The sequence below is a fragment of the Lathamus discolor genome, chromosome 4 (genome assembly GCF_037157495.1).
Source record: "Lathamus discolor isolate bLatDis1 chromosome 4, bLatDis1.hap1, whole genome shotgun sequence".
Lineage (NCBI taxonomy): Eukaryota > Metazoa > Chordata > Aves > Psittaciformes > Psittacidae > Lathamus > Lathamus discolor.
The window spans coordinates 35,282,040-35,302,610 of record NC_088887.1 but is presented as its reverse complement, the minus strand read 5'-3'; the positions used below and the strand labels follow the sequence as shown (position 1 = coordinate 35,302,610).

Here is a 20,571-nt window from a genome sequence, read left to right as displayed (position 1 = left end):
TGGAAAAGAAAGGTTTTGATCATCTGATGTGTATGGGCACTTAACAGCTGCCACCAGACAGAAATGAACAGGAGTTCAGGAGTTTATGTATCTGCATTCCCATTTCTGAAGGCAAAATCTACTGGGGATGAAACGTAGCCATTAAATTACTTGATGCAGTTCTTAGACTGTAGACTGATGAGTTTTAACATGATGAGTGTGATGTCACAAATATGGCCTTGGAGACATTTCTAGCTAGGTTTCTATTATTTAGGCTCTTCAAAACTCTCCAGAAAAATGATTTCATCTAATGAAACTTTATGTTTATCCAGGGAATATATGTATTTCGTGCAGTAAAAAAGAGGCTGGTTTTGAGTCATCTGAACAGGAAGAAAGGGACTTTCCTGCAAGCCTTCAGGGACAAAGTCACGAGCTGAATGGTGCTCGTATCGCATGGGTAGCATTTTGCTGTAGCCCACCATGTCCTGTTCCTAGTCCCTGAGGTAGAATATATGTTTGGCAATAGTTTCCGAAAAGACTTTCTGAGACAACAGACTGGATCCAGAAGGGCTGAATTACTCTCAGAAAAACCTATCTCCCCGCATTTGTTGCCAAGAGAGCTATTGTTGAGTGGCCAGGTCACTGTAGTCCCAAAGCTCCTGCCCTGAGCATGTGAGAATCTCAGTTTTCATTTTTAGCTTTCTTGGTCAACAGCAAAAGCTTGAACACTGGACTCTTCTAAGGCTTAAACGAGTGGGCATTTGATAAAGCGAACACAAGCTTGCTGCGTAGTTCTGTTTACTGAGATGCTGCAGAGCGCATTATTAATTTGCTTACAGAAGGCTAAGGTTTATAACCTGCCTGCCTTCCGCTGCACATGTGAGCAAATGCTCATTGCTAAACAAGCATTGGCAGGATTGAAATATTCTCTGTAAACATAACCCAGAGCTAAAAGGGTAAGACAAACCCAAGTGGTGCTCAGCTCACTAGAGATTGTGTGGTATCTTGTTTCTGAGCAGCTCTCCTCCTTTCAGGGCATGTCTAATCTCTGCATTCTCTTGTTAGCCTTGTGCATGCCACCATATAGTGTTTCCTAAGATTCCAAATGAGTTACTGCGCTAAAATAATATGCCTCAGCACACAAGAATCCATGGATAATGTTTTTTGTCTCTCACTATTCTTTCTTAATAGTCAGAGAAACAATGAGCCAACAGAGTTACGGTCCACCTGGCAGGTTGTAATTCTCTCTTGCTGTAAAGACCTGACAGACATTAAAAAGTTGGGGCCAAGCCATTTTGCCTGAGCAGTTGTATGGCCGTGGTACAGAGAAAAGGGACCGGAGAGGGAGCAGTAACTGCAGAGGACCAGCCTTAGCTTGGCATGGACCGCACAAGGGAAGTTCTGCCAGTCTCTGCAAATGGGAGATGGACCTAAAGCCACCAGAGAGGCGTTCTGTTAAAGCCGGATGAAACATCCTGAAGGGAATATCTTGTTCTTGTGTACGGTATGGGTATTTTTAGTTGTCGTGTTGACCTACAGGTGCTGAGCCAGAATGATCCTTGTATGCACAACATCTGATTGAGAAGGTAATTAAAGTGATTGCTGCTGGGGTGCTGCTAGAGCTGCTCAATCCTTCCCTTGGGAAAAACACAACACTAAACCCCTACTTTAGTCCTGCCCTCCCTTGTATTTTTCCTAAGTGAGATTTGCTCGTATTTGCTGAATCTAGTTTTATATTAAATTATAAGCTGGCCATTACAGAAACATCCTTCTCATTCATGTTTCCACAGAGGTTTACACATGGTCCTTCCAGAACCTTCCGCAATACAAGTGACAAGCAATGAATGATACCAATAGCAAGAAGAAAAATAAGACAATTAAGCAACAAGAAAATACTAATAGGCTGTGCATGCAACTCTGCAACCTCTTCAGAATACACCGCAGGAAAACCCCTCACCTAAAAGGGTGTGAATCAATGCATGAACCTCTGTTTGGCTTCATACAGCAGCATGCTGCTTTATTGATTTGAGCAGAGCTGTTGATGACGTGCTTGAGCATACACTTTGCTAGGGATTGATTTGTTCACATAAAATGGCACGAGACAACTCATGTGGCAGTAATGACAGTGCACCAGTTGTTGGGGGACACTACTAGGAAAAGATTAAAGAAAATACAGAGAGGAGTCAGTTTATGATAACCAGCATAGTCTATCTGGCATCTGTTAGGAAAAAGTGCTGTATTCTGCTGTAGTATGAAAATCAAAAAAAGATAGAGAGTAAGGGGCAGAAAAGGGGAAAAATCCCACAGACCATCTCAAAGGGCTCTTCTGGCTTTGTTGGCTCTCAGAAAGAACGCTAACCCAGCTAACTCAGCATCCTTACCTCATTGGGCTCCCACAGCCATACGTCAAAGGTTGGCTTCCGAAGTGCTTCAATGGTCTCCTGGGACAGCATGTACTGCAGACAAAAAGACAGTTGGCATAAGGGTCCCCCAGCCTGGCATGGGACCTGCTATGGGCATGTCCTTGGCACTCCAAGGTTCTATTCATGAGGGGTTTAGCCATATTTCCCAAGGAGAGAGCAACTGAGCTCTCACTCTGCCTGCCCAACCCTCCTCACCCTCCCCACCAGCTGCTTGTGTTCAGGCTAGGATGCCCATGCCTAGCAGGCAGCAAGACCCCAGGCAACTCGCTGGGCAGCAGAGATCCCTGTGGAGCAGAGAGGTGGAGAATCTGGGAGAAATGGGAGGAGAGTGCAAGTGTTATGGATGGGGTTATGGGTAAAACCAGCACAGGGATACAAAGGGCACACGGCTCAGACCTGTCCCTGGCTGCACTGGGCTTGTTGCCTGCAGAGCATCAGCAACATTCAGTGCAGCCAGTTATGTCTGGATGGTGTGAAGTGTCTACGCTCACAGTGCTAAATTAGCTGGTGGGTATGATATATTTACTTTCAGATGATTTATACTCTCATTTTGAGTATTTTTTCAAGAACGCCCACATTTTCCAATTGGTTGTCAGCCTGCAAGATTCCGGTGATTTTTTATCATTATGCTCGGAGGCTTAGAACAAACGCAAGCTCATCATCCAGTTATGATTTGTGTACAAAATGGAAAAAAGGAATGTGGGGAGTAACAAGAACAGGACTCTACCTATTCATCTTTTCTAGACTCCGTTCATCAGAGTCTTTCTGGGCCACAAAAATCTCACAGCTTCGCTTGGCCCATTTACCATGGCTGTCTCTAATTAGTCTGGGCTTACGGTACTGAGCAGGTAAATGAAATTTCTGAGCCATCAGACTGCTGATGCTTAATCCAAGGTAGAATAACACCAAAGATTAATTTCCTTCTTGAGAATGCAGTTGATTTTGCATTTGCACATATAATGTACATTGAATACGATGTTCGCAAGAAAATTGTGAACTGGCAGTATGGATTTGTTATTTGATAACAAATGCGTGTTGCTGAATAAACAGGAGAACTTAAAATTCATTGCTCTGTAAGGCTCTGAAGGCAAATACGCAAGGATGCATGTCCATATCATACACCTGCATCACACGGGACCATGTGAACTTCAGAGTGGCTGAGCCAGCTTTGATGTGCGCAAGCAAATGACCACTCAGCAGCTCTGATTTGCACACGTGAGCTGGTGTATTGTCAAGGTGTGAGGTGGGCACTGAGCAGACATAGCCTGAAAGCTTTGCATAATTCCTGTGGGCAAAGACTGATGGTGCTAGGACCGAAGATGCTGTGTGCTTCATGGTTTCAGCCTCATTCATCACTGTGGATTTCTGCTTGTACTTGCCCAGTAGACATTTTTCTTCAAGCATTGCTGTTTTCTGTAGTAAATACATTATCTCATTTTCACAGGGACAATGAATCATTCTGGAGAGAATCCAGTGTCACATTTTCTCTTTGTTTCCCTAGGTGAAGCATCCCCATAAATTGCTTTTTAAATTAAAAAATAATCCATTAGGAGAAAACAGGCAGCGGCACTATTTTCAATTAGAGTACAACATTGTAGGCTGGTTTTGATTGCTTGCTCTGAGCATGGAGAATAAACAAATATAACTAGACCAAAGAGCTTTAAACGCTGATGAATGCAAAATGTTCATTAACATTTCAAACGCTAACGAGCTTTCAAATATTAAACACTACTGAGGATCCAACTTTAAGTCACCACAGGCAATGACAGCTTTTTTCCATTGGCTCCCAGGGATTTTGGATCAGGCTCTGGATTTAGAATAGCTAGGATGTAGATGGCTAGTGAGTCATGCATTGTAAACCAGCAGTTGTCAGGATAGCAAGAGTGTGGTAGGATTCTGGGAAGAAAAAGCATTGTGTGGTACCTTTGGATAGGATGGTACATCCCGCCGGGGAGTCGGTCTCTTGTTTTCATCCAGAAAGCTGTACTTGCAGGGACAGTTCGTCCTGAAATTAAATATGCGACTCTTAACATTGTGGAAACAGAACCACAGTGCCTCAGAAAACGCTGGAAGTACTCCGGTCTCTCAGTAGGCATCGCTTGGAGAATTACCCTGCTCCCCAGACTCTCCCTTTCTAATGTGGTGTTGCTCAAATGCTTTAAAAGTGTGATCCTCTTTAGGATTTTCTGCCCTCGTGCAACTTGTTGCAGCTTCTCAGTCTATCTGAATTTGAGTGAGGAGCTTCTCTATGCAGGCATGTGGATACCCCAGAATTTCTATTTAAACCAAGCAACTTCCAGCAAGCAGCTTGCTGTCTGTGACAAGCATAGCTGTCTGAGGACTGCAGAGCCCGGCCAGGGGCCACACTGAACATGGACACTGGCACACCTATGCTTATTTACTAGTGTAGGCACACACCAAGCCCAAGGCTTATTTCAGCCCAGCTCCAAGCCTGATGAAAGCTTGGGTAAGAGCCTCCATTTTGATGGCCTCACCATCTTCCCTGCTGCTCTTCAGGCAGGACAACAGCAGTGAGGTGCAGGCTCAGCAGACGCAGTCTGCTTGGCTCCCAGGTCCTGGAGGAAGGGAGCTGTTGCCAGCAGTTACAGGTAATTAACACTTGCCTGGTTTTTAACACCAGCACCCACTGACAGTTATCTGCTTGTCCTGCCTCTGCACATGGAAGAGCCAAGCTGATGCTGATCTAGGTGAAGATGTCCCTGCTCATTGCAGGGGGTTGGACTAGATGACCTTTGAAGGTCCCTTCCAACCCAAACTATGATTCTATCCCAGCTGAGCAGAGGACCACGATGGTGGGAGGTACACAACAGCCTTACAGCCTTTGCAGAGCATCTAGGTTGCTGCATTGCAGTGTGAGAGCAGTTTTTTCCCTTACAGCCATGGGGGGCACAATAAAATGCAGGGCTCTGTGGTGTCACCTGTGGCAATCATGGTACTTTAACTCAACACACGTTTTCCATGTAGTTGGTCATGTGGATTTTAAGAACTTTCATGTGAGGTTGATCTGCTTGTAGTTTGCATTTATCCCCGGATTATTCTTTCTCATTTTTCAAGCCTCCTGCCAATTGAAGTTAAAAGAAACCCCCCAAAAGAGCCAACCAAAGCATTCCATTAACTTTATTTGAGCCTTTAAAAAAGAATCTCTTTCTAGTGCTTCTCTTCTCTGTTGGGAGTTGGTCTGGGTCTCTTTTCTGCTCTTAACATTGATGTCTTCTATCACTCCTGATGGTGTTGTCTGAATCCTGTGAAAGTTATGTCATCCTACACTTCATGGTGGTCAGCTGGCTTCAACCAGCTTTTGAGGAGATTTGGGGAGCCCTGTTTGAGTTGATTCTCAGGTGGTGAAAAGCTGTCTTCATAATTTCTAAGGCCGTTTCCTCAAAATTCCGCTGTGAGGTGTATTAGTTGGATGAAAATAGTGAGATGTGGGCATTCTTTGCCCTAATTGCAGCTGGCTGCCAAGGCTAGCTGAAGGTCAGCCAATTATCTTTAATTCCCAGCTGTAGTATGACATCCCAGTATGCAGTATGACATCCCAGTATGTAGTATGACTCCATGCTACCACACTGGGGCACACACCAGAGCCAGGGTGCATCAGACCTTTACAAATGTAAAACTGTATCTGCAAATGATCATGATTTTAAATGATACTATATTGTTATTAGCATCTGCCAGTGGTGAGCACAAAAAGCAGACAAGCAACCAAAAAAGCAATTTGAGGGGATGCAAGCGGGTGTCCTTTGCTCTTGTGAAGAGGACAGATGCACAATTCACTATGCATGATCACTCCTACTCTGTTGTTCGGTAATGTAACAGCAAATGTAAAAATATGCAAACATACAAGCGTACAGCTGTGTATGCTGTGATATTATTGAAGGAATATATGCACTCAAACATACTTTTTTGTATATTAACTGAATTTAGATGTGATCCCTAATTGCAACTGTAACACATTATCTAGCAATTGGCATAGCACAAGAGATGACAAGCCTAAGTAGGTGCAAATACATTGCCATATACGCTGGGATGACTTGTTTTTCCCCCACAGCACGTATCTCATGCCAATGGGAGAGAGATTGCTCAGCCGCTCTGGGGTGAAGCATCCCTAGGCTGAGGTCACTGTGGTCATGGTTCCTGCAGATCCGTGGTTGCTTGGGAATAAGGAACCACAGCTCATCCCTCAGCAGCTCCCAGTGGGGTCCCTTTTAATGGCCAGCTACCAAGGACCATTCTCTTCCCAGTCTTACAGCAAGAAGTGACTCACAGCCACCCCTGGTTGAACCTAGCTACATACATACTAGCCACATACACAGCCAGGCTGAACCTAGCCACATCTAGCTGCTTTGAGACCCAAGCCCTTAAGCTACAAATAATAATAGACAGAATTTTGTGCAAGGAGAAGGAGGTTTTGTGCAGCTGGGAGGAGGAAGACCGAGCTCAAGGCAACCAAGAAGTGCTGTGACAGGTAGCTGCCATATCGGTAGGACGCAAAGGGATGCTGAGTGGAGTAAGTTAGGGTCCTGTTTCAGCGAAAGCAGCTATGCAGTGTGAGCTAAGAGCAAGCAAGCTTGGGTATCGGCTCTGCCTCCTGCTGAGCACTGCACCCATTTTCACCACAGCTTTCCAGCACCACGGTCGATGCTGGTGTCTGGCTGTTGGCAGCTGTCATATCTCACTACAGTTCTGGGCAAAGACTACACACCTCAGTTGGAGCTGGCTGCACTGGGCAGGCATGGCACTCCCCATTCCTGTTCTTGTTAGCAGATTGCTGTTTATACTACAAAATATAGATTGTAAGGTGACAAGATCTGGGACAGGAATGAGTCATGGCTGTTGCTGGGACAGTTTCATACTTCCTGATGTGTGTGGCAGCAACTGGGCAAACACGAAGTTGCCATAGCTTCTATTTTGGTTTTAATTCCCTATCTGCGTTGCTATGCTTGTAAGTGCAGCTCTCCCAGCTCCCCACAACAGTCGAGGAAAAGTAAAGGCACATGCATGAGCACAAGTTATTCACATCACTCCCTGCACAAATCAGTGTACATGCTTTCCTATTTGCTGCCAAATTGAACTCTGATTTTTCTAATGAGATTTCCTCACACACCTGAACAAGAAATGATGCAAATCACAGGGCAAACTGCAATCCATCCCACTGGAATAAATCTGGAGCAGATATGAGGTTAATACTTTTACTCTGCATTTATACTAGAATGACAGCTGAATTTGGCCTTAGACCTAATAGGAATGTATTAACACTGTGCCTTCTGACATATCTGGATAGCAGAATTTATGAAAGTGAGTGATTATAAAGCCTGATTCTTTTAGCACATCTCCTATTGCCCTTAGTAGGAAATAGCTTTGATTAAAGGTCAGAGAATTTGACCCTGAATGAAGAAAATGAAATGCTGTCAAGATAGCATAGTCACATTTGCTGAGAAAACCCCCCTTCACCCACCCTTTGAGCAACACAATATATCCCTCTTCAGCAACCTTTCCATAAGTATTCATCATCTCTCCGTGATGATTTGTTTGTCCTAATGGCGTGTTTCAGTGACACAGGGGGCAGACTTTCCAGCCGAGACTGCGTGCCGTACAAAATGCAATCTTTTCTGCTGTTGTTTTAATTACAGCGAAACCAAGCTTCATAATCGCAGTAAGCCCTTGAACTAGAGAGTAAATTCCCAGCTTCTTGTTGAATTTGAAATGGGTGTTTTATAGTAGCATGAGATCATAAAGTTAGAAGAGCTGCTACTTATATATTTGATATTGTCCCAGAATATGTTGGAGCTCATTTGAGCGTTAGCTGGTTCCCAACTGAGCACCACACCATACAAAAGTTCTTTTCCCATTATCTGTCTCCCAGTAAATCTGGATAAAGAATTCCCATTCTTTCTGTATAGTGAAAAATAACTCTCTGCTGCAAGACCTTTTTGTCTGTTCCCATGGCCTGAGCTGTTTTAACTGATGGATGGCTATAGATCTTCAAATGCTAAATTAAAGCCACTGTCCGTAATGGTTATTGGGTTCCTTGCCTCTGCACTTCTAAGCCCAGAAGGTAACTCAATCCTGCGGAAACACAGCATAAAGGTTTGAAACCAGATACTTATTTCTTTGGTTAGGTCTAAAGCAGAACTTACCTGCTGCTTCTGGCTGCCATTTCCTCCCTCATCTTTTTAATGTCGCTCTTGCATTTCTCAATCTCCACTACTTTCAGGCCTTCCACTGTCAACAAAGGAAAACAACAGGGGTGTAACCATGGCAAAAGTCGAAGGATCTCGTTTCACAGTTGTGCAAAATTTCAAAGAGCTTTAACATGGGGTTATCCAGTGAGCCAGCAAGCTCTTACAGCCTGCCTCGGTTCTCACATATGCAGGTGCTGCCAGAGCGATGTATCTTGAAAACCCATAAATCCACTGCCGATTTTAGATAATAGCTGCAGTATTTTAATTCACAGAGTAGCTATAACGTCTCAGCTTTTCCACCACTGTTAGCAGCAGTCAGCGGTCCTGGTGCCTTCACTTCTCTGCTGTAGAACACGAACCAAAGGAAATCCTGAGCAAAAACAATCCCCTCCAGTGATGGGATGATAAGCACAGCTAGGTAAACACGTCCCGGTGGGATTAGAATTCCCATTAAGATAAAAGGTTTTAATTCAAAAGTTCACGCAGAGCATTAAGGAGCTCTGAAAGGCACAGCTAGATGCAGAAAAAGCAAAGTGAGAATGTGGGAGAGAAAGAAAAATGTTGAAAAGCTTTTCTCTAATGATGGATTTAATTTATTTTTTCTGTCAGGTATTGAAGATCTGTCACTTCTTTTTGGCAATCAATTTTGTAATCAAAGGTTATTTCTGCATGCAGCATAAAAAATCCTATGTTTCCTTTCTGTGTGCAATTATGAGAGCCACAAGGCAAAAAGTTTGATTGCCTGTTTATGCAGCAATGTACTTCACATAGCTGTGAAAACCTAACGCAGTGCAAGTATGAGACTATTCTCCCTTTTCTTTCCCTCTCATTTAACTACCAGTGTGCTCAAAGACATAATACAGCACCATGTATTAAGTACATGTCATTCATATGCAATCATTTCACAGCTCATTTGTTTACTTATTGTTTGCTTGGACAAGCTGTGGTTCAGGGAACTCCAGGGAACGTGCAATTGTACAATCAGTATTCAATAACCTTCTTGGAAAGTAATACTCAAAATCACATTTGTCTGGAGGGTACCATGTAAGTGATAAGAAACTGCCTCGGAGGGCACAACTCTGTAGATAAGCAGAGACCTCAGCTTCATTTTCCTTATGCTAGTAACAACAAAGATTGCTACTGGAAATGGGAAAGAGGAAAAACAGAGAGGTGTATGAACAAGTCCAAAATGCGAGTTATTAAGGAAAGGAAAGGGAAAGGGGTTTTATTTATGCTTGATTACAGGGATATCCTCCATTTAAAAATCCAATTTCCAGATTACTGTTGTGGGGGTTTTTTTGTCTAGCATTGTAAAAAAGCAATTTTTTTGACGATGACAGTGTGATGATATGGGCAGGATGTTGTCCTGCTTAGTCAGTATCTTCATTCTGGGTGTCCGGCTGCACTTTTTTGGGTGCTCTGTTCAAATGCTGATGGTCGGCCGCAGCTGACCTGCAGTATTGGGCTGCTATGTACCATCCCGGTGCATTAAGCTGGGAGAAGTTCATGGATAGCCCATATGCCAGGCTGGTGCTCATTTGAAGCAGTGGGAGCAAAGCAAAGTTATCAGACTGAGGGTAGTGGGGCAGGCAGCTGCAGAAGGAAGAGGGGCTGTGGTGCAAAACGGCAGCCCTGAGCATTTTTTCGTGTTGCATCTCTTCAGTTTTCTTCCAAACCCTCTCCAGGGGGAGAAGAGAATTTACATAACTATTTTCTTAAGGTAGATGTGAGATGCTTACAAATTGTCAAGGGCTTTTGCCAGCTTCCTTATTCATGTGTGGGCTGCTGCGCAAACACTGTGCAAAGCATTCTTAGTGCTTGCCCTGTGTGCAAGCGTTTTCCAAGGGGAAGTCACAAGCTTTAGATGGGATTTAAAAATCAGTTAAAAGATTCGGCTCCTTGAAAACATGTCTCTGTGATATGGTCTCTAGACAGTAATGGGAAGGAAGCCGAGAACATTTTATGTGAGGTGCAGATGTAGCTTTGTCAGGAGCACTTATCCCCACACACACATCCCCTCTGGGGAAGAAATCCTGGAGATCACATGTGAAAGTGGTAGAAAAGGGTTCTCCGAAGGAGGCAGGAGAAAAGGCAAAACAAAAGCACAATTCTTCTCACATTTGGCTCACAAATGATGAATGGCCTTGTCATGTGCGCTGATTAAGGGCCCATTATATTATTCTGCAGCAAGAAATACCTCCGAAAAAACCCTGTGCTGTCTAAAGAAATCCTTGGGCTGAATCCAGCACTGGAACATGGCTCTTAGAGCAACCTCTGGGAGCCCAGCTCAAGCAGGGAGGTTGGACACTCCCTTTCTCTCGCAGTTTTGCTTTTTAAGCAGGAAAGCCTGGAATTATTTCAAAATGTTGCAGATCTGGCTCTGCCACAGATCCTGGAAGTCCAATTTCGAGCAGATGGGTGCACTTGTAGGCAGGCAACCCAGGGAGCTCCTTCCCACAGGCTGAGGCTGCCGGAGATAGGATCGCGAAGCGCTCAGGCAGAATGGCAGCAGATTGCTCCATCAGCTGCTATTTCCATCAGTGGAGAGACCCACTTACAGTCAGAAGCCTTGTCTGGGGACCAGAGCATTCAGTTCACTTGCATGGCACCGCAGTGCTGGGTAGGCTGCGTTCCCTCAACAGCAGTGAAGTGCTGGGGAGTGCAAGCACACAGCTCCTCCCCGCCGGCAGCAACGTGCAGAGATCTCTGTTATCTCCCTCCACTGCTGCTGGCTGCCGACGCTGAAAGGCAGCCTGCGTGCAGGGTGCAGCCAGGGATCACAGCGGGGACAGCGGCTGGGATAGTTGCTTGCCTGGGGGATAGGAAGTCCCGCAGGAACGCTTGCCTCATTTGCCTTAGTCCATGGCACTTAGCCCTAAGGACAGGAGTTGGTCGGAAGTTTCACAGAAAATGCAGTGACTGAGCTAATTTCTCTCATTTTTTCCTGTATTTATTTTTTTTTCTTTTGGACAAAAGAATACATCAGTGGAGCTTTAGGAAAACCAGCAGCCGTGCAGACAGGGAGGAATTACAACCCAATCTTGCAGAGGTCTGTGCTGTGGTAGGCATACTGCAGGTAGGGCTCCCACCCCACTGGAGCCTACAGTGAGGGTGGCCTCAGGAAGAGGTTCCCCTGCAGCTGCTCTTTGAATAAGGACATACTTCCCTCTCCCTGCTGACAAAGGCATCAGTCTCACTGAGCAGCTGCAGGGTCAAGGTAGCTTCTGGTCAGGGGAAGTTTCAAGAAAACAACTTCTTCCACAAACCAGAACCCTTTTATTTCCCAGCCATCTCTAGTGAGAAAAGTGCTTTCTGCAGCTGTAGTAACAGGGAAAACTGCCTGCTCCTGACTTAAATGCTGCATACCAGCAAGGATGCGGCCTTTGGTGTCAAGGCAGTGCTCGGTGACAGTGCCATACCTCTTATTCATACCTCTCCCCTGCTTTTCCGTGACATGTGCTCTGAATAATATACTGAAAACCAAGTCAGATGCTGAATGACAGGAGGAGTGGGTGAGGAAGTCCCAAAACCCAGAAAAGGAGCTCTTTGACCAAACAAATTAAACTTGATTGTGCACAATAACTGCATATTGTTGTGTTACATGTAACACATTGAACAAGTGAGGAAATTGATGCTGCCTAGTACTCTGCAGGCAGTGTTGTCAGGGAAGGGTAAACCTCCATGCTTGCAGCCCAGAAATCACTGCCTCGCAAAACAACGAGATGAACCATGAGACAAGTGTAGGTTTAGATATTAGGAAGAAATTCCTTATTATGAGAGTGGTGAGGCACTGCACAGGTTGCCCAAAGAAGTTGTTGCTGCCCCATCCCTGGCAGTGTGCAAGGCCAGGTTGGACAGGGCTTTGAGCAATCTGGTCTAGTAGAAGGTGTCCCTGCCTTTAGCAGGAGGTTGGAACTGAATGAGCTTTAAGGACCCTTCAAACCCAAACCATTTTGTGATTCCATGATTCTGCAAGGAGAAATCTCTCTGCAAGACATGTTTGACCTTGTCAGATACATGTGTGCAAGTATCTGACTTAAAGCAGAAGGAAGGCAGCTGTGTTACTCCCTGTAATTAATTACAAGATGCGGCAGTGAGTACCAGGTCCCAAGTATGTTAAGGAGGCAGGGACTCCTATGCAGAGGCATGGGAGGGTCAGTGCTGGGTGCAGGGGAGGTGATGGGGATACGGGGCATGGAGGGGATATGTGAGGGTTTGTCAAGGGGACTTGGAAGTATCAGACAGGGAATTGGGTGTTGGAGACCCTCTGTTGTGGGGTAGTGGGAGGACGTATCCCTGGTCCCAAAGCTTGGTGGAGGGCTGAACGGCCCCTCACAGGGGAGGCCAGGAGGCACTCTGGATGCCTGCAATACCAGACATTTCTCCCTGCCCTCATCCCGTAGTAGGTGCCAGCATGGGCTCTCACCTTCCCCACATCTCACCCCAGGCTGGCCTCCAGCCTTTGAGGGCCAAGGCCAAACAAATTATGAGCCATTGGAGAAAGCGGAGGGGCTGCGAGGAGCGGGGCGGAGAGGGGGTACAATGAGAGCAGCAAGGCAGGGGGTTTCTGAGGCACCAGTTCCCACTGTGATACGAATAAAGGGACACTCACATTCAACCTTTTTCTCCAGCATTGCCAAGTGATTAGCTACTTCCGTTTTCAGCTCATTGATTTTAAAAACCCTGAAAAGAAAACCCTCATGTATTAATGTTATACATTCATTGCCATACCTACCCTAGGTACAAAGGATTTTTGCTAGAAATCCCTATATTTTTTCAGAGGATCGACCTTTTCGGCCACGCTTGCTGTAAGGAATGGAAAATCCTCCATGGAAATGCTAAAATTTGGTCTGAAAATACTTCTTTCCACCCCCCCCCCCAAAAAAAAAAATTAACAAGAACTGATTTTGTCATGGCCCTGGCGCTGGGAATGTACTGTGGCTCTGCAACACTTCATCACCCCCGCTTTCAGCAGCGACTTGTTGTTGTACCCCCCAAGGGAACCAAAGTTGAATTGATAATGCTTTGCCTAACAAACAGCAGCCTTTTGGTCTCTGCACACTCTGAAGCCCTCCTCCTTCGGAGTTATGCTGGGGATTTGCAGAGCTGTGGTGGGATTGATCCAGCTTATGGAAACCAGCTGGAATAAAATAAGCAGCTCTACAGATGTTGAGAAATCCTCTCGGAGGAGAGACACATTTGAGTGAGATAGGGAAAAAGGAACAGATCAGATGATTTGACTGTTCAACAAAGGATTTCTTTTGCTTCCTAAAAGGGCAGGAGCACAGTAATAACATTTATATGTATTACTCGATCTCTTTTTAAGATCAAAGATCATTGCCAGAACTGCTTTTGGTTTAGGCTACTGTATTGCTGACAGCAGGAAATAACGTGTGTACCAGGCCTAAATTTGGCAGGATGAGTGGAATTTGAAAGAGATCTTAAATGCCCCTCTGCCTCCTGTGAAAACTTCACTTCAGGCTGATAAAAGAAAAAATGTTTTAAATCAGCAACGTTCAGCTTCTTACCTGGAGAACTGCTCCGCAATCTGTCCCAATAAATTCTGGAACAACTCTTCTTTCTCTGAAAAAATAGGAGGGAAACATGACAGAAAATGACAAAGGAAAGGAGACATCCTCAACTCCCCTGCAAAGTGGCATCCCCAGGCTTCCAGCTCTGACAATGAGGCATTTAGCCAAAATGTTGTTCTGGTCCTTTGAACAAGTGACAGCAGTTGGGAACAATTCCTCATCTCATGCCTTCCTACGCCTGCGGATTGCAGTCAAGGTTTATCAGAAGTGTTTTGGAAGGTGCTGGGTCTCTGAGGGGTGGCTTGTTTTAAGGCAGCACTCTCCAGGAATGAGACCCTTTTTGCATGTCTTAGCTGGGACACCCAAAATCACCATCTGCTTTCGAAAGGACTGGCTCACAAAGACTGCCTCTACAACATTAGCAACAGAGCGCCCCTGAATAAAGCAACAACTTGTGAACACAATAAATGCCAGCTTGCCTTTCAGATTTACACTTGGCCATTATCCTGGACACGGTATTTTTGGTGCAAATTCGTAAGGATCGCACTGCTATGCAGAAGCTTCAGGCAGACGTGAGATGCCGAAGTGACTGTTCTAGCAGAACGAGGTCCGCCCTTCCTGGTTCGTGGGACGGACACAGCAGGGCACAAGTTTCCCAACCCCTTTTCCCTGAGAACATAACTTGGACAGTGTCGCTGCAGGGATCCTCTCCGGATCCCCTCGCTGCCTGAGCAGCTGTGGCAGTGGCCGCACTGGGAGTGCTCGCACCAGTAGCTCCCCGCCTCCTGCTCCTTGCTCCAGCGCTTGGGAAAGTCAGTCTGGTGAAGCCCCAGCCCCTTCCCAAGACCATCATGGAACTGCAACTGCTCATAGAGGGAAAAGCAAACCAGTCCTTAAAGAAAGACCCTAGATTTCGAGGGACAGTACATTTCAGGAACAAAGAAAAAGTATAACTGCAAAGTTTCCCATCTCAGTCTGTCCACACTGTATTCACCCTGTGGACAAGGGACAGCGTAGATTACCATTGCAGAGCTGTGAGCTGCTGTGTAAAGATTGCTCCCACTTTCCCCCACAAACTAGTTCAAACTGCACTATGCTGCAGTTGTTCTCACGCCTGCAATGTGGATGTACTCCTGGTTTCTCATGCTTAAGGAGCAGAAACATTGCATGCTGTCATATGCACACTGCAGATTACAGAATATACCCTACGTAGCAATACTTTTATACATCCTAGGTAGAAATACCCTGATGGAATTTCTTTTTGCACTTGTGTGAGGGGGTACAATGTCTCATGAGTGCAAACCCAGGCAAAACACATCAGAAAGAAATGCAACCCAGCATTTATAACCTATTTCTAAATAATAGCTCTTGGTACCTGTTGAAAGGATTCGCAGCTCCTCAGGCATCAGAGATGTCAGAAATACTCGTCAAGAGCATTCACTTTGCTGGTCAAAACAATTTGTCTGTTATCCCTGTATCTCTAAACTGGAGCAAGCACTCTGTGCTCTGAAAGTCTCTGATCTAATTCTCTCTCTTGTTTCCATCCTTTCGCTGAGATCCAGCTCCCAGCGGAGCGGTCAGCAAAGCAAATTAAGGGATCAGTTCTTTTCACAGAGACCTGTTTTCAGTTTTCTCACAAAACCCATGTGCTGTAACAAAGCAAACGCTGTGTCCTATTTAAGACAGGAGGAAAGCTTACCGTATGCAGCACCTGGGGTGGTACCTGAGTCCAACAGTGAAAACGAGCACAGAAACCCGTGTCCTCTCACTTCGATGCTGCTCCGCTCTCTGACAGTGGCTGCAGCACGCCAGAGACTGACAAGTTCCCTATAAACACCGTTCCGGTAAAAAAACCTCTCTTACTTTCACTCCCTCCCCCTGTCAAAACTCACTGGGAGCACTAGGACATTCTCATCCAGGGAACAGGCAGCTGCAATCTGATGTTTATAGATGTAATAAAAGACTTTCCAAATGAAGATGTATGTTTTTATAACCCTAGGGTGCAGTAAAGATATATGACTAAGAGTGGCAGTTCATCTCATCTTAAAGAGACAAAGATCTATTTCTCTGCCCTATTCCTTTTCAAGGGGGAGACCTCCGCTAAACCCTGATTCTGAAGAAAATGAGATATTGCTCCAGCATCATTTGGTCTTGCTTCTCCAGTCCTTTGTTAAATGGGAGGGCTAGGTGTCCTTTTGCTCCCTTCATCGCCCTGTCTTCTGGGTTTTTTATAACTCTGGGGAGGGCTGATACCCCAGGCGCAGAGCTACCTTTTCCCTCAATTGCTTCATTCATTTTGCTGCGATTCCCTCTGCAAAAAGAAACCCTGCTGCACATAGCTACAATCTGTACACCTCGCTGAGGGTCACCAGCTCCTTCCTGCAGCAACCCAAAAGCCAACGCCAACCCTTTTCTCAGCTCATCTGCCACTGGCACCACGAATGGGCAACGTTTGCAGATGCAGGTGCTCAGCGAGTCAGATTTCTGCCCAATACTTGGGGTGGTTCAGAGTGCAAATATTAACCCCCCCCCCCCCTCAGAAGATGCTGCAATAGAGCAATGCCGGGCAGAGCACGGGTCAGCCCAGGGCTTCCCACAGTCCATACCCATGCTCGCAGCGGGCACAGGGACTTCGGCTCCTTGCCTGCTGGTGCCTGCCAAGCTCAGCAGGGAGCGTGGCTGAGGCATCACAGAGGAAGGAGCCACCTCGCTGTCCCTCCTGCAGCCCCTTTGCCATCAGGTTTGGGCAGAAAGCAGGGATGGGGGAACACGTCAGCAGCGCCTTTTCCTGCGATTCCAGCTGTGGCCAGACCCGAGGGCTGGCAGCAAGCACCACCTTCCCTGTCGGATGGGGACCAGGTACACACTGGGGCAGCTCAGGTTACGTGTGCGCTGACACAGATGGCTTATTACCGACTGGCATGCACCCTGCTCGGTGGTGACTCTTTCTCTCCTGTCTTATCTGCTGGGATCACAGCCAGGGAACCACCTCCATCCTCCCACCTTTCCCAGCAGAGAGTGCGTGGGGTTGTGAAGATGGGCTGGTTTCCCCCCATCTTTTCTGCTGTGGCCAAGCAAGGCTGGGAGGACGTTAGTGTCTGCCTTTCCGTGCCTTATCAGACTGGAGGATTCCTGACACATGGTCTCTTTCTCATGCGTGCTTGTTCCTCTGGCCCAAGCCCCTGTTTGTATTTCACTTTCTGTGGTTTGTTTGGATGTGGACAGTCAGGGGAATTAATGAACATCCAGGTGTACAAAAGCCTCAGGAAGGGGCATGATTCAAGCTCCAGCCAGCATCTATGAACCACGTCATACCAAGCACCAAATTTGCTCGACATCTCAAGCTAAATTGTGCTCTCTCATGCAAGTCCCTGTTCAGGTGAGTAATCCTGAAGCAATTGGCCCCGTCCTGATGCACGCATCCATGTGGGATGCATATTAGGAGCAGCAGGTGGGAGGGGTATTTTTCTCTCGCAGTCTCTGCCTCTTAATTCTTGCCTAAACTGCAAGCGTGAATATGCTTAAAAAAGGAGGAGAGATCCCAGAATAAGAAGATTTAGGCACAGTGACGAGCTTCTGTCACTTTACCAATAGCAATTTGCACAAGATATTGTGTCCTTAATCCTTTGGGAGAAAAAGTGGACCCTGCAGATCTCTGGTTCGGTCATTGGTGGGCTCAGTGGTAGGAAAGGCAGGGCAAGACGGTTCAGACATGGACCTTCTAGCAGGCAGTTGCAAGTGTCTTGCTGGAGCTAGGTGTCCCATCATAAGCCAGTATCCCTTGGGAGAGACCCTGGGGTTTCCTCAGTGCAAGCGCTAGATATCTTATTAGCTGAAAAAGCAAATAACTGAATGGTGAGCGAAGTGGGAGGCAAAGATGGTGCCTACAGCTCCAGCATGGCCAAGTGTCTCCAGCACATACTGGCGGGGTTCCCCAGCACAGAGGCTGCCAAGCAAGCAGTGGCAGGTGGCGAGCTCTCTCCACTTGCTGGCTTCCATCCCGGCCAGGCACTGTTGTCTTTGGGTTTCCTCGGCCATTTCCCCCTGGGGTGAGAGGATGCTTGTGTTGAAGGACCCACAGAACAAGCTGGAGACAGATGCAGAGAGAGCTGGGGCTAAGCTCAGCACATCGTGTGCTTTTTCATGTCACACCTCTGGTGAGATGTTTAAGGGCTTGTTCAGCCACCTGTGTGCTTGCTGCCCTGACTTCAGAGCAGTAGGAAAACCCCTCTGAATGTTTCCCCATGTTTAGGACTGCAGTGGATCAGGCTATCCTGAGCTTCACAACAGCTCCTTTCTCTGCTCTATTAGAAATGTAACAGACTTCATTTTGACCTCTCAGGAGTGTGCTCCTAGTAGGATTTGTTCATTTAGCTGGCACCTCCAGCAGCACCACCAGTTCAGAGTGCCTGAACCCTACTAATTGCAGCCCCACAGAGCCATCAGTTTGTGAGTTTTGAGCCTGTTCCTCCACAAGGACACAGACCAGAGCCTTTCTAGGGAGGAGAAGATGCCCGTTCAATAAGCTTGGGAGTTTAAATGCTCCAGAGAGAAGGAAAGGTTTGTCATTGGGTGCTTGGTGCTCTGCTCGCATAGCCTTCTGGTCTGAGGCCATGGTAGGAAGGACAGCACATGATGCAACGGCCCCGCAGGCCCAGAGCCAGCCAGCGCAGCCCCTGCCTTTGCCTTGCAGACAGCTGACCCCGTGGTGATATGGCAATGGATGCTGCATCCAATGGATGCTCGGTGGGATAATAAGTTTTTTCTTTCTAACCCTCTCCCATGACCATGGCCAGGGAATGAAGAGCAGTTTCTCAGCAGGACTCTGGTGTATATCTCCTCTGCTGGATAAAAGCCACTGCTTATATTTTCCTCCCGAAGGATCATATTTTGTGGTCCCACCTTTTACAGTCTTTGTTCTGCTGAAGCATGCGTCATTCTTTTCCAGCTGCCTGAGAGACTGCTGAAAAGAGGTGCATTACCTCCCACTGCTGTGAAAATTGGGGTGACCCCATTTTTGGCACGTACTTGAGCAAGTTGCTTCGGGAAGCAGAGTCATGCAGGCAGAGTTGTTTAAGAAGGGAAGACTGGAACAGAGCTGGGTTTTTTCTTTTAACGAATAGGAACAATTTCCCACTCTGTTTATTCTTCCCACTCTCAGCAAAACGTCAGGAATGCTTAAGATTAATGACAACCCATGTGAAAGAGAAACAGATACCAAGGAACATTAGTTCCATCACACTCAGTTCAACCTTCCGCCTCTTTCCATAGCAGCGTCTGTCTTATGCTTTGGCAGCCTACTGCCAGAATTTTTCTTGCCCTTTTCAGCTTAGACCTTTGGAAATCCTGATTTTATAAAATGCAGGGAGGAAAGAAAGACCTTGCTGACTCAGTGAGCTGCGCTCTGCACAAAGCAGAGCCATGTGCTGTCAGCTGGAGTGAAAAATGAGGGCCCTGGGAGAGTGAGAAAAGTCATACACGGGCTTACAAAAATATACGGTTAGCTTCATGTCAGGGGGAAAAAAGGCAGGTATTCTTGAAAGGCCTTCAGTCAACTTCCCAGCTGGTATAACGCAGTGGCATTCCCCAGCAGAGCCTCGCCAGCCCTGTTCACTGGTCTTTCTCTGTGTTGGGGCAAATGGCTATTGGTTACCCATGCCAGATAGTACATAGAGTGATATGCTCCAGTTAGACCTCATCTTTTCTGATCTTGTAAAGCAAATAACGTACTCCTGGACCAGAAGAGTGATGCTGTTCCAGCAGACTTTGTTACAACGGGAAATAGTTTAGGAGACAGCTTCTTTTCCCTTCACAATCACGTGTGTCTCTTGGCTTTGACTACCTCCTTCTGGCAGCAGTGGCAATCACTGACATGGGACCTGTTTATGACTTGTAACAAATCTTACTGTGATAAAGTTCTTCTCAGTTTCCTAAGCTTCTTTGTTGTTTTTGCTCTCCATTCACCTTTGCTCTCTGCATGTACAAGCTCCTCATTGTTGCTTCTCTGCCCACCCCTCATCCTCCTACACTGCTTTGCTGTGCCCTTTTCCTACAGACATTCCTGCCGCAGCTGATGTGAGTGCCTCAGAGAGTGGCCTCAGTTCCCTCTGCCTCCCCATCTGAAAAAAAACAGTGCTGTGAGACACTGTGTTTTCTCTTGAGTAACACAAGAGCCTAAGCAAGAAGAGGAGACGGGACCTGCAATTAGCTTGAGCCAGAAGAGGAGGTGAGACCAGCAAAACTGCCTTGCTGCTATCGCAAGAGCCTTATCCATTCCTGCAAACTACTTTTTCCAGCCCCCAGACTTTCTGGCTCCCTCTTGTTTCTTCTGTGCACTCTGCGTTTCCAAGATAATCTATCTTAACCTCTTGCCTTTTGTCTCTCCTGTCTTCCAGTTTTACTGCTCCAAACTGTGTCCCCAGCTGGTGTCTCCTT

General features: G+C 46.4%; 1 protein-coding gene across 4 annotated transcripts in view; it reads right to left on the bottom strand.

Moving 5' to 3' along the window:
- The window catches only part of PDE9A (phosphodiesterase 9A), a 49,860-nt gene that overhangs the window by 12,749 nt on the left and 16,540 nt on the right, over positions 1 to 20,571 (bottom strand). Inside the window, exons 1-6 of one of the 4 annotated variants that reach the window (XM_065677035.1) lie at positions 15,836 to 15,939; positions 14,134 to 14,188; positions 13,218 to 13,288; positions 8,561 to 8,645; positions 4,326 to 4,407; positions 2,361 to 2,435 (exon numbers count right to left, since the gene is read on the bottom strand). In XM_065677035.1, the coding sequence (XP_065533107.1) occupies positions 2,361 to 2,435; positions 4,326 to 4,407; positions 8,561 to 8,645; positions 13,218 to 13,239 (264 nt within the window). In that variant the 5' untranslated portion in view covers positions 13,240 to 13,288; positions 14,134 to 14,188; positions 15,836 to 15,939. Of the gene's footprint in view, positions 1 to 2,360; positions 2,436 to 4,325; positions 4,408 to 8,560; positions 8,646 to 11,163; positions 11,219 to 13,217; positions 13,289 to 14,133; positions 14,189 to 15,835; positions 15,940 to 20,571 lie in introns of those variants that run through there. The other 3 variants (XM_065677032.1, XM_065677034.1, XM_065677033.1) reach the window with 3 other exon arrangements.